Source organism: Lineus longissimus, chromosome 5 (genome assembly GCF_910592395.1).
Source record: "Lineus longissimus chromosome 5, tnLinLong1.2, whole genome shotgun sequence".
Classification (NCBI taxonomy): Eukaryota; Metazoa; Nemertea; class Pilidiophora; order Heteronemertea; family Lineidae; genus Lineus; species Lineus longissimus.
In genome coordinates this window covers 15,493,792-15,508,289 of record NC_088312.1, presented here as the reverse complement: position 1 = coordinate 15,508,289, position 14,498 = coordinate 15,493,792, and the positions used below count along the sequence as shown (strand labels likewise).

Genomic DNA, 14,498 nt, shown 5'->3' with positions numbered 1-14,498 from the left:
CCAACATTATCTGAGGTGAGCAGCAGAGTGACATTGAATTTGGGCATTAAAAACCTCAGCTTAAAGGGACAATATAGGCAGCAGCTAGGCAGGCAAGATAAAGTTACACAAAGTCACCAATAGGGGTCTCGCACATCTCACAGTACGTTGAAATGATTCACGATTGTACGAGGAATATATTTAGTGCTGAATCTGACATGACCCAGGGCCCTTACTTTGTATATAAGGCACCTGAAGATGGCCAAATTAGCCCCTCTGATCCTGCCCCCTTTAACATCCGTAGGTTCATTGTACGTATCGAGTTACAAGTTAAAAGTATGATAAAAATATACTATCAATGAAGAAGACAGTAGACGCCAGGGACAATTGCAGCAGTAAACAAGAATGGCACTCAAGACTTTAAACCAGGCACAGCACCCACAATCCAAAGTAAGGCATTTCTTGTAATCTCCCAGCATCAGCACAACCTGAAGTGAAGAGAAGTTATTCCTCTCTTTCTTACTGGTTTCTCAGCATCTTTATCAGTTTACTAATACATGTTTAAGTGGCTTTTGTCACTAGTTCATTGCACTGATCTACCGGGCATTGTACAGACAGCTTCAGCAACTTTAGGGTGAAGGAAACACCAGTGAGAAAGAAATCGCCAAGGAACAGATGGTTTCAACAAACAGTTGATGAATGTTCGTGGAGGTTCACAGCATGGTTATAAGGACAAAGAGAAGAGGATAGCGGAACTGTAACAGTGCTCCCTTGAGAACCGGTTACAGGTGTCTACTAATGAGAAGCTGCCAGCAGGAAGCACCAATTCCACTGTTTTAGGCCTAGGATGGAGAGGTTCAGATGGAAAGGTTTAAGAACTTCTGCTCGCTCTTGATCTTTCCACTGGAGAGAAGTTTGACATGGAAGCACAAGTCAGAGAATTCTGCTAGAGTTCAAACAAATTAAAAAGTTAAGTATTTTAGTTTTACATGTACCAGAATGCCAATATGGTAAAGCTACCATGACTGAATTTTTCTCTGTATGCATCATGAGACTCTTTTGATTATTTCATTGAAATTCCATTCATAAAGAAAAAGTGTACTAGGCAACCTTTGATCCAACCTTGATTCTGGTTGATTCTGACCGACTTATAACTGTCATGCTTGGAAAGTCAAGTGATTTGATCCAAACGTGACCATGACTTCCCGAGTCAATTGGCATCTTGACAATGTTCTGACACAATATCTTTTCCTTGTCGTCTTGTTTTTTCGAAAAATCACATTAGATGTTGACCCACCGACCCCATTCACAAAGTATGCAAGACAAACCAACTTGCTATGATATGAAAGTATGATAATCAATGTCTGCAGGACACAAGATGCTTAAAAAAACCAATAATTCCTTTTCATGTTGTTGTTGACATCCTCTATCAATGCCAGCCTCATTTATCAATAGTTTACTACCAGAATGACTTCCTAATAATCCCATCAGACTGGACTCCAAACTCACAAATATCCCTAACTATTATTTGTGCTTCTATTCAAAATGTGATGATGATCGATTTCTTGTCCGCAAAATCAATCATTCATGTACCGTTGAGATAACATTGTCAGTAACTATCTCATATATCTCATCTAATGTCATAGGCAGACACAAAATGGGTAATTGTGGGCCAGGTTCACTGCCTTGGAAGATGGAATATTTTGGGTTCAATATTGGCAATGACATCCATGGAAATAGCATAAAACTATTTTGTGCTACATCACAGTTTTGACAAACTACTGCATATTTATTTCTGGCTCAGGCCCGTAGAAATAATCATCATGAAATATTTAGTTCACATGAAAACACATTCAAACTGAAGACGTTTCCTTATTTTTCATGATTATTTGTACATTCAGAGTGCCAAGAATCACTGTATCAGAAATGCTTGTCATTATGACCAAAAGCAAGCCTAATTTACTAAATTGAAAAAATCCTAACACAACGAATAAATGAATCAATGGAAGAATGTAAGAATTATATAGCATAGAAATTATTGATAACAATCAACAAAACTTATCATACCAATTGTATAGGGCCTACACACATAAATCAAGCCATAATTCTGCAATTTTTTTCAAAACATATTAGTACTCGCCATCTCCAACAGGCAAAAGTGATCTGGAGGGTGAATGACTCTATTCATGTGAGGATGATTTTAACGGGTGATTTGCGTTGCCTAGAATATGAGTAATTCAAGCAAGCAGCATCCCTAGCAACTAATACCAGCAGAGAGACTTGGTAATCACCCCCAAGCTGTAATTAAAGGTTGCACGGTTGCACTCAAGCACATCAAAACAACCAGCTTCAGATATCATTGGCAACATTTTTACATCTTAAAATTATCTTTCTTTCATTTATGGTGGAGATTACCAATGCATGGCTCATTGATGGTAACTGCCAAAAAAACGGATGCCTTTTGTTGTGATACCACTGAGAAACTACAAAATCTACTTTGACAATCTTAAAGGAGTTACCCCCCCCCCACCCAAGATATTGTTGCTTTGATGTAGTATACATCTCTAAAAACTTTAGGGTAGGAAGGCTGGGAAATAATAATTGTTTACCAACAACGAATTCTTCCGAGAAATTCCAAGACCCTCATGATGGAGAAAACATGCAAAGATTTGGAAGACATAAAACATTTATTTCCTGACTCAAAACTTTTGGAGAAAAGGATGTTTCATAAAGACATCCTAAGTGATATTTGTTGTTTTTTCCATTTTTCACAGTACATTGTACATTTCCTAAACTGTTTGAGTGTTCAATGAAAAGCAAAAGTCAAATGTGATGCATGAATAGGGTTAACCCAGAAGAAGCGTAGGTAGTGCTTGGTTTTGTAACCCAAGATAGGAAGTTTAGAACATGATCCATATATTTTATTTATGAGACAAAATTCCAAATTATTGAGGCTGTCTCTTGACAATGAACAGCACAATAGGTCAAGGATGCTTTAACTGACATTTGAATGGTGTGTTTATGCAGCCTATCTATTTACTGAGGATTTCTAAACATACTAATATGTCTGACTTCATTGTTCGCAGAAGGCAAATTGGCTGCCACATTTCTAATGTCAAATGCGCTGAAAATACCAAGACCTGGTTCTCAGCTGATTTAAAACAATGGAACAACAGACCGTCTTTAGCAGAAAGGGGAACCATTTACAGAATGATAATAAACTGAAAATGGAAATGAAAATGCCTCATTTTAACAGTATGCTAACAAATTTCTTTTGCTGCATGAAAAATCATAATTTTTGGCCAATTTAGTAATACATGTAGTAAAATAGGTGCATTTCCTAATGCTAAATCGGAGTTAAATTTTTGGGGAAATCTATCATTTTTTAACATGGCAGACAGATTAAAAACTTCCCCCATGGCTTCAAGATGATACATGGGGTTATGCATAATGCACAGCATGAGGTCCCACCATAGTTGAGTGAGGAGCCAGTCATTGACTCGTTGACAACTTGCTGTGCAGACACGTACATTGTCTTTGGAGGACAGATGATTTATTCAGGCACAACTAGCTGTGCAATATGTTGCACTATTGCAACAGCTCCATTAACGATCATAAAGGGCCATTCTGCAATTGGCGCCATCCTAGCCTTTGTGCTATTCCGACTTGTACAATATAATGCACTCAATTTTTTTGTATTCTATGGAGTATGTGATTTGAAATATGAATATGAAAAATGAAAATAGCATGAAACATGAAATATCACACCTTACAAGTATCTCATTTAGAGTGTGGCGTGGTTATGGTATTAGTGCTAAACAGTGCAAAGATCAAGACAATGAAATGCTAAATCAACGTGATTTATAGTGTTGGCCTTTTGACCATATTGTCATAGCTTAGCAAGGGGATATATACAGTGGAACCTCCTTTAGCGGACACCTCTCTATCACGGACATCATCTACATTTTAAAGAACACTAATTTTGGTCCCAATCAATTTGACCTCTCTTATCAGGACACCTCTCTATTAAGGACAGCACTTGTCAGTCCCACGGGTGTCCTTAATAGAGAGGTTCTACTGTACTGAAGCTTCAAGGGCAAAAATCTGACACAATTCTGATACATTTATTTCGAGCTTATGAATTTGTGAATGCTGACACAGCATCAACAGTCGACAGCCATCTGGTGGTGCTGAATGCTGACACAGCATCAATAGTCAACAGCGGACTGGTGGTGCTGAATGCTGACACAGCATCAATAGTCAACAGCTGACAGGTGGTGCTGAATGCTGACACAGCATCAACAGTCAACAGCCGACAGGTGGTGCTGAATGCTGACACAGCATCAACAGTCAACAGCCGACTGGTGGTGCTGAATGCTGACACAGGTATGTAAGATAAAGTTACACGAAGCCACCAATAGGGGTCTCTCACATCTCACAATACGATGGAATGATTCACGCTTGTACGAGGAATATATTTAGTGCTGAATCTGACATGACCCAGGGGCCTCTCACTGTGTATATTAATCACCTGAAGATGGCCAAATTAGCCCCTCTGCTCCTGCCTATAGTCCCCCTTTAAGGTACATTTTGCAGATCACATTTGCATGCATACATGAAGCCAACCGTATTTTTAAAATAATGATAAATGAGGATCAATGAGTGTACTACCAGTACTACAAAGTCTTCGCCGACAAACGACATCCACTCACACAAGGCAACATCCGGTGCCGTGTAGAATACCATGCAACGCCAGTTTGTAGACAGAAAAACAATAGGAGAAAGATCACAGACCGTCTGTCTGGTTTTAACAATGCTAGACATTCAACTCTCTCATCTGACTTCATTTTTAAAAAAATTGATCAATAAACAGCATCTGACATACATTTCAATAAAGTACTAATATTACTTTGAGATTTGATTGCAAGTCCTAAACAGGTTCACTCTGCTATTTTTCAGGATTTCAGGAGCTACACATCTGCAATGCGAATTCATAAACCCGATTCACGGCCACATAAAGACGTCTGGTCAGTGTCCCGCTCTTCAACATCATACATACAGACAGCAGTGTATCACCGATACAGATGATGACAGACAATCATGTCTGAATATGGATTCAATAACTTCTGGGCCGTTTACACGAAGCAAAAAAAGACCTGATGAGATCCAATCGAATCCAACCTGATGAGATCCAATCAAATCCAAAGGCGGTCTCAGCTAGTGTAAATGGAAACTATTCAGTACTCAAATGGACCATAAAATTGGTTCCATTGGGTCTAGTCCGGATGCATCCAGATCATTTCTGTGGTTAAAATGCAAAATGGTCCACAAAGGTCTCATGTGGATAAAATCTACCTGTCAAGTACTTTTGTTACAAAACCACCTGGGGTGCTCCTATCCTCATTAACAGGGATATGCATTAAACCAGATTGTAGTGTTTAGTGTAAATGAGTGCATTCAACTTAAGACCACAGATGAGGATGACCCTCATGAAAAATAATCACAACTAATAGGCCTAAGTATTTCTCACCAAAATCCTTCACTCCCAATAAAAATATATTTTCCTTACATAGCAGAGTTAGTTTGCTTTTTTAATAAATTTTGGGTGGAATTAGCGCCACTGCAACCAAAGTCTTGTTTTAAGACCAGAGTTATACCACCAGAGTAAAATTCAAGTGAGTCTTAAAGTGATTTTTATAGGATGAATACAATGGCCATCGTATGCATCAGTCGGTAGCAAAGCAATAATGCATCATTAAGTCTTACACGAGTTTTTTGAATGGAAGCTTATTGCAGGGGGGGGGGTCCTATTCTTCACATGTTCATCAGGGCAGATCAGCGCGCGCAGGACTTATAAACAGGAAATGAGAAGTGCATTTTCACCGCCCGAGAAAATGTAGAAAGTATAGGCTTAAGGGCTGAGCGTGCGAAAAAAGGATTCATAAGTCGATAACATTGACCCAATAGAGTATTTTAGGCTAGAATACCGTCAAGTCAAACTTTTATAACTAGCTATAATTGTTAATTTATCAGCATAATCCCCTCAGCAATGTATGGTATTAATGCCGAACAAGCAATCTATTGCTTAAAGCCATTTGGTATCGGCCTACCACAGATAGGTGGTCTACTTTGATAGCAAAATCTACAAGTGATATACCCAAGTGCATTAAATGGGTTAAATGTGTATTTGAATTCAAACACTTGAACTTTTATTTATCAATGGACGCATACAAGCTTTGGGCACTAAAGTGAAAGGTCAACTTTACCAAAATTGAGGACTCTCCTAGCCTGATGCAGGTACAGACCATTGAGCATTAACAAAAAATGCTGATCAAAAGTAAATTATAGGCTATAAAATGTTGAAGAAGCAATGAGAAAACTGACAATACTTTGACAGTTTGATTTAGCTGTTGACTTCTGGATGCCATAGATCATGAGTTGTCCTTTGGTCAACCTTCTTTGACCTTTCAACCTTCTCAAAATGCCATGCACAGAACAATAAAATGATCAACTATCATATGCAGGCACTCAACCAACACCTTGGGTTAAAAGAGTTAATAAAGACTATTAATTTTTGGTTCATGAATTAAGACTAGTAGGCCTAATGCGTTGATACAAGTTTCAAACAAAAATGCCTAGAGTAGCCTAAAATGTACAAAAAGTTATCAGCAAAAACATTTACTAGCTTTTTTTATTCATATCCCTTGTTTGCAAAAGGCAAGCGATTTAAATAGCCCTAATAAGATGCTGAAGAGTATTCCAAACGCAATCCGCCACGGATGTAGCCCAGCTCCACAGTTACGACAATAAAATGTGAAAAATCTGTTCAGAGTGCCGCGTGGTCTTCCTCATCAGCTGGAACAAATAAACGATGTTTAAATGAGCTTACCTTGACATTGAATCATGACTATAAACACTAGCCTTAGTATCCAATTGATAGATAACTGCATGCTGTTGCAAACTGCGGTCAGTCGTGATATATACTTTATCCAATACAGAAGAAAACTGAGGCAAAACCCTCGAAGGTATCACTTGGCATGGGGCAGTGTCCACTCCTGCCCACATTTAAACCGGCTCGCATTTTCTAGCTCTCTGTTCTCACTGAGGATAAGTCGCTGGTAAACTCTAGCCATGCTCAGCGCGACACAATCGATAATATCCGACGCTTATCAGCGCTTAGACAAGTAGCTTCTTCGCAGAACGCGGCTCGACTGCATGCGAACGGATTCCCGCACTGGCTATAATAGATACTTAAGTGCTGCCATCTACTCATTGACGGCGATCCAATCGGGTCCTAGACCGCCTGCTGCAACTTCGCGATTCAATGACTACAGGGACATCTTACAATATTATGCTACCAAATGTTCTTGACCAATAGCGTAACTCGATTCACATCATGTGATTTCAAGTCATCACATCGTATCGGATCCAAAAAAGCAATAACGGATCCAAAAAAATGTCGTAACGGATCCTGACAGCGAGGTATTAATTTCTATTCTAAAAGGTTTCAAAATTAAACAAATTAGATACGATTTGAAAGGTATATATGTTCCGTTTTCGTCAAAGAATGATCCAGCCTGGTGTCCGGAACTCCGCCATATTGTTGCTTGTGAAGATGACGTCACGCAGCAAGGGAATTCCCAGTCTGCTAGCTCGATTTCTACCATTTCCTCGTCTTTGACCTCTTCTGAATCCTGACTGACGACCTCGAAAGAGTCCTCGGGTATCCTCCCTACTTCACAAATCCCAATATATCGGGGAATACTTCAAAATCTCGTGTTCTTGACATTGTTGTGTGGGGCTGAGTCGTTGCTTCTTGGTGAAAATAATTCGTCTGCTAAAATTCAGAATTTTATACCTACCCAGGCGGTCATTGGTTACGATACCAAGACCGCTCCGATCAAAACGAGGCGTAATGTATTTTGTATTAGAAACAATGATATACTGTGACTAAGGCCTTTTAGAATCATACACTCATTCCTATCGAGCGTCTGCCTGGGTAAGCCTCATTGGCTTCGCCCACCCCTCACCCTGACGGGGTCCTAAATCTACAATAAGGCCTGGCTAACAGAAAGGGGTCCGTATAACAGCTGGTGATTAAACGTGGCTACAGAGCTCAGTATAGAATGAATAATGTAAAGCCTTGGGATTATCAAACTATCCCGGCAATAAGTCCAATCCCCACCCTAATAGCTGGCAGAGCTCGTTCAAGATAACTTAGCGAGCTCGGAGCGCGTGGCCTTGTGTGTCAAGAGGATTCAGAATAGATCTATCACCACCCCATGCCGATCTATTGGGATTGTGCGTCGGTGTCCCTCCTGCTGAAGACAGAGGCACACTGCAGGTAAATCAGCATGCCCCGGTCACCACCCTCCCAACCGGTAGCATTCTCATCGATCAAAGTCGTGTAGTTTGGCTGCCGGGGTTGGGCTGGCGTTCGATTCAGAGGGTGATATATAATCGATCTCGTGATTGACAGGTTGATTGACGACGGTATACCAAAAACTAGTGAACCTGCATGGTGCAGATTGAATAGGCGTATGCAGAGGGAGTCGTTGGAAGGGAGGGGTAGGGGTTAGGCGCAAACACCCCAAATAGTTAAAAGTGACCGTGGCAAAAACCGTCTTTCCAACACAACAAGAGTAAATGAAATGTCCAACCACTTTAGGATCTTTAAATCCTTAGGTAGTTTGACATTTCATTTCATTGACATGTACATATACATTAACTTGCCATTTATTGGTCGAGTATTATTCATGTTTTGTCATGACCATCGTAGGTTGGAAACAAGAAGTTCAAAATGATAAAATTACTAGATAATAATTCTCAAGCATTAGGATAAAAGCCCGTGCCTATACATTCCACACTCCTGTCGCAATGGATCGGCCTTCTCCTGTCGCTCAGTAATATGATGCAAAGTGGACTGCCCCAGGAGTCTTTTACACTCATGGTTCAAGCTTACAGGTCCGAGCTGCAACTATATAGGCCTACATAGACTCCTATGCAGTCAATTTCGTTATCCTTATCGCCCATCCTCTACCGCCGGGCGACAGGACGAGGCCGGTCAACTGCGTCCGGAGTGTATACATATAACACTCAGGACGAACATTCGTATTTGCCATCACCGCCAGCTACCCATCCATTTACTCCTGTGCGGAAAGAAGCAAGTGGGATCAAATGCCTTGGTCAAGGACACAAAACGGAACGGCGGTGACCCTTCGAACCCGCGACCTCCTGATTATGAATCCGGTGTTCTAACCATTTTGCCACTGGAATAACATCCACCGTCACAATAATGATCTTACCTGTAAGGTGGCGACTTTTCTGCGGAAAGACGGGCGTTTAGTAGGTTCATCGGTATTCCTGACGAAGAAGCGCAACGTCTGACTTAGTGACTAATTCACCTCATCGTCTGGTGACATTTCCATGTCTTCCCCGCACCTGTTTCACCTTAACTTGATCACCAAAACATATGGACTGTTGCACCGTTTTAAATTGTGGTTACTACCAAGTAGGTTGATATACCGCTTTGGTGATTTTGTCTGCTCAATTAGGTAAGAAAATATTGGGTGTCTAGTCTAGCAAACAATCATCACCCTAATGTGATATTGGTACTCAAAGGGAGGATAGCGCAGGTCACACGGGGAGCGAGCATGGCTAATGGCAAATTTTACGACAGAAAGTTTGTCCAACCTATCAATTGAACGTAAATTGGCAATGATACACACTCATTTTAACAGGAGGAAATCAACATGGGACGGGCTTAAGCCATTAATTATACCGTTTTATTGTGCCGATGTCTGTACGATCCGTATGGAAAATTTATGGGGACTGGTGTCTCTTCTTGATCTTCTTCCTTTTACGTATTGAAGGCTTTTGGATATCCGCGGCCTCGGCAGAAATAAACTAAACATCAAAATGCGTATCAGCGTCCATCGGATGACCGAGAAAATGAATGGACGCTAAATGTAGTAATCTGATGATAACCCGTTGCACAACATATCATAATAATACTGGAAGGGGGACACGAGTGAAGTCACCGTTGTGTCGTCTTGTAATTTGGTGCGGATGTTGGTCGCGTGTTATCCTGATGCAACGCTTAGTTTATTTTCGAAAATTTACTTCAGCGGAACGGTAATGAGGAATTTTTAATCTGATCTATCAATTCTCCTTACCTCACACAGAAGCCAAGCCATTGCTCCCTGTTTGGTGACTAACATTACCTATTGAATAGCTGGCAGTAGGGGGATGATTGGAACAGCCCAGAAGCCTGTCAGCTTTATATTATGACCTGATGGGGATGTCTCACCTCTGGCACGTTGACGGAGTTGTCTGGAGCTTGTCTCAAACTGTGACCTGATGGAGATGTGACACCTCTGGCACGTTGACAGGGTTTGAATGAATGAATGAAATGAATGAAATGATATTTTGTATAGCGCCTTTCCCACTGAATACAATGTTCAAAAGCGCTCACACTCCAAAATGCTCGCAGAAGAGGAAAGTTTTCAAGTTTTTTTGGAAGGTGATGGAGTCAGTTTCTTTCCTCAGGTCATGGCCTAGTGAGTTCCACATTCGAGGGGCATGCTCTGAGAATGCCCTTGCCCTGAATGTTCCCAGCCGGAATGGACGCTCGGTAAGAAGATGCTGTGCCTCAGAACGGAGTGATCGGGCGGTAGTGTGCGGACAAATAAGTTCGTTAAGATGTAGAGAGGCGCCAGGCCGTTCACAGCCTTGAATGCGAACACCATCAATTTAAACTCAATCCGTTTCCGAACTGGCAACCAGTTTAGTTGCATCAGGATCGGGGTAATATGTTCCCATGGTTTGGTCCTGGTGACCATACGCGCAGCACGGTTCTGGATAAGTTGAATCTATCCAGTGACGATTCGGCAATTCCCGCAAGGGTACTATTGCAATAGTCGAGTCTGGTTAGAACCAGGGCTTGGGTTAGTAGTTTTGTTGCATCCTTTGTGAGCTGCTTTCTCACGATCCCAATGTTGCGGAGGTGGAAGGAGGCTGAACTAACAACACTCCTGACGTGAGCATCCATCCATAGACAAGGCAGAGTCGAATAGAACGCCAAGATTTCGTATTGGCACTTGTGACAGTTTAATGACGTTTCCAGCGACATTAATGGACTGTAAGTCCAATTTCTGAAGCGACTGACGCGTACCAAACAATGATGCTTCTGTCTTGTCAGGGTTTCCCTTAAAGAAATTGTCGTGGAACCACTCATGGATTGCAGTCAACCTTTCCTCTAGCACAGAACACTGACTTTGGATATTAGCCTTTATTAGCGCATGGAGAGCCATATAGACTTGTTTATCGTCTGCAAAGCCATGTCATCGGACAGGGCTCTTTTTTAGGAGCTCTCCAAGGGTTTGTTTGGGGCTTGTATTTATTCTCTGACCTGATGAAGATGTCTCACCTCTAGCACGTTGACATAAATTGTCGGGGACTTGTCTTTATACTACGACCTGATGGAAATGTCTCACCTTTGGCACATTGACGAGGTTGTCTGGAGACTACCTGTATACTGTGACCTGATGGAGATGTCTCACCTCGGACACGTTGACAGGAGTTGTCTGGGGCTTGTCTTTATACTGTGACCTGATGACGATGTCTCACATTTTGCACGTTGACCGGCTTGTCCTGGTTAAAACCTGACATATACGACCAACACACCCATTAAAGGATGCGGTCTGACAGGAAAATCCTATTGGGAATCTCTGTCAAATCTCTCATCCTTCTGGTTGGTGTCGTCAGGTTTCAACCTTGAGGACTCCTCTGTCAGTTCTCATGTTTTAAGGATGATTACATCAGGTTTCAATGTGTATGACAACTCTTACATGTCATATTCTATATCATATATCTCTGCTATGTCTCATCCCAAAAGAGTTTTATTATAGCACATATCTGCCGGGTCTCATCATTTTTGACAATTCTGCCTGGCTTCATCTAAAAGAACGTCTCTCTAAGGTAACATCCTATAGGTTCCCGTCAGGTATCATGACAAAGTATAAGACAAGTAACAGGATAATGCGATCTACGAATATCTACGATTTTGCGTAGCAAAAAGGGCCAAAATCAAGAGGGAAAAAGTGTTTTCCCATTAAAGTTGCCTTATTCCAATACAAAACCGAGTAATCTAGCACCATTATCCTATTACTACAATCTGTACAGTCTGTAAGAAGCAACATAACTGGAATTTACTGCGCTAATGTTAACAGGTTTCATGCTCACTATCAAATGTTAAAATACGTTTAATAAATGGATATTCTGAAAGTATTCGTTGCTGAAGAACAGTAAACTTGAACACATTGATCTTAAGATTGTTATCACTCTCGATTTTAGGGATATACAGGAAAGTTCTTTATCTTAATATCATTTTCATACATCTTTTCTAACATTTCAATAGTAAGTTCATGACCACCATTATTATCTTTAAATTCCTTTAAATATCTAGAAGCTAAAAGACACCATAATGAACACCTCTGATCATTTCCTTCTTCTTGAGCCTCAATATTTACTACCGTCTTTGTAGTAAATGGTAATCTAATGTCATGACCACATTTGCACCCCTTGTAAAAACATATTGTCATGTCACAGGACTCTATTATGTTAAGAGACAAGCCAGACCTTGAAAGTACCTCTCTTCAATCTGTGTATTAATGTAGTTAAGCTGGTTGGTTACTGCATAGATTGCCTGATTCCTTGAAATTGTGCTTTCCATTGGAGGCCAGAGTCCTCTATTTAAACATGTGTACATTACATGTACATTGTTGTGCATAGGTTTTGGTAAAAAAGTACTCATTGGACCAATCAATCTGCACAAAATTTTATATGTGTCAAGAAGAACCCTTTGCCAATAGCATAATAAAGTTTTTAAAAATTCCAATACCGATTGCCTGAGAAAAAAAGATTGCATTTAGGGACTTATTGCTGCTATCTACATGCAACCCCCAATAGATTGATTGGAGACGCTATTTTGCACAATGCATTGAGACCAGTGACAGCAGGTCCTGTTCCAAATAAGGGCCTCACATTGGATAAAACACGGCAAAGATGTTAAATGTGATGTGACCCGGCAGAAACTACCCATACCTGACCTGAAAGAGATGTATTAGGCATATCACCTACCCACTCCCGTACCCAATGCCACTGTCGGACCAAAGCCAGGCGCATGGAGAGATGCAGAACGCAATTTAAACTGTCAACATCAATCAGTAAAGAATAAATTAAAAAATTCGCTAAATTTCACTCTACACTTTCTAGCTAATCTTTTTCAGTTATGTTACTTCTAACAGACTATACAAACTGTACAGGTTGTAGTTATAAGATAATGGTGCTAGATTACTCGGTTTTGTATTGGAATTAAGGCAACTATAATGGGAAAACACTGTTTTCCCCATTGATTTTGGCCCTTTTTTCAATGCAAAATCGTAGATATTCGTAGATCGCATTATCCTATAGGATATCTGCGAAGTTTCATCCTACAGATGTTTCTTTCAGATAATACTTCATTCTCCAGTACATCTCCATCCTGATATAACCAGTGATTTTCAATATACTCCGCCTCTTGATATTTAAAATTTTGTATACGAGGTAAGAGTATCAAAAACCTGTATCTCAGGATGGTACATCTCTGTCAGGTCGGGTATGGGTAGTTTCTGCCGGGTCACATCACATTTAACATCTTTGCCGTGTTTTATCCAATAGGATGTCTCAGCAAAGTTTCATCTAAAGGATATGGACGTTTGTCAGGTCTCAACGTATATGGAACATCTCTATCAGGTCTTGCCCTAAAGAGTCTCTGCAAGGTCTCATCCATCAGGAGGTCTCGGTATGTTCTCATCAGAGAGGACATCTCTGTAAGGTCTCATCCATCAGGAGGTCTCGGTATGTTCTCATCAGAGAGGACATCTCTGCAAGGTCTCATCCATCAGGAAGTCTCAGTATGTTCTCATCAGAGAGGACATCTCTGCAAGGTCTCATCCATCAGGAAGTCTCAGTATGTTCTCATCAGAGAGGACATCTCTGTAAGGTCTCATCCATCAGGAAGTCTCAGTATGTTCTCATCAGAGAGGACATCTCTGCAAGGTCTCATCCATCAGGAAGTCTCAGTATGTTCTCATCAGAGAGGACATCTCTGTAAGGTCTCATCCATCAGGAAGTCTCAGTATGTTCTCATCAGAGAGGACATCTCTGTAAGGTCTCATCCATCAGGAAGTCTCAGTATGTTCTCATCAGAGAGGACATCTCTGCAAGGTCTCATCCATCAGGAAGTCTCAGTATGTTCTCATCTGAGAGGACATCTCTGTAAGGTCTCATCCATCAGGAGGGCTCAGTATGTTCTCATCAGAGAGGACATCTCTGTAAGGTCTCATCCATCAGGAAGTCTCAGTATGTTCTCATCAGAGTGGACATCTCTGCAATGTCTCATCCAACAGGAGATCTCATCACATAGGACACCCTTGTCAGGTCTCATCCAACAGGAGATCTCATCACATAGGACACCT

General features: G+C 40.9%; 1 protein-coding gene across 7 annotated transcripts in view; it reads right to left on the bottom strand.

Moving 5' to 3' along the window:
- Nucleotides 1–7,175, bottom strand: part of LOC135488063 (protein kinase C-binding protein NELL1-like) — a 137,236-nt gene extending 130,061 nt beyond the window's left edge. For all 7 annotated transcript variants that reach the window (XM_064772454.1, XM_064772457.1, XM_064772456.1 and 4 more), the window contains exon 1: nt 6,869–7,175. In XM_064772454.1, coding sequence (XP_064628524.1) covers nt 6,869–6,929 — 61 coding nt within the window. In that variant the 5' untranslated portion in view covers nt 6,930–7,175. The remainder of the gene's footprint in view (nt 1–6,868) is intronic.
- Nucleotides 7,176–14,498: the final 7,323 nt, after the last annotated feature.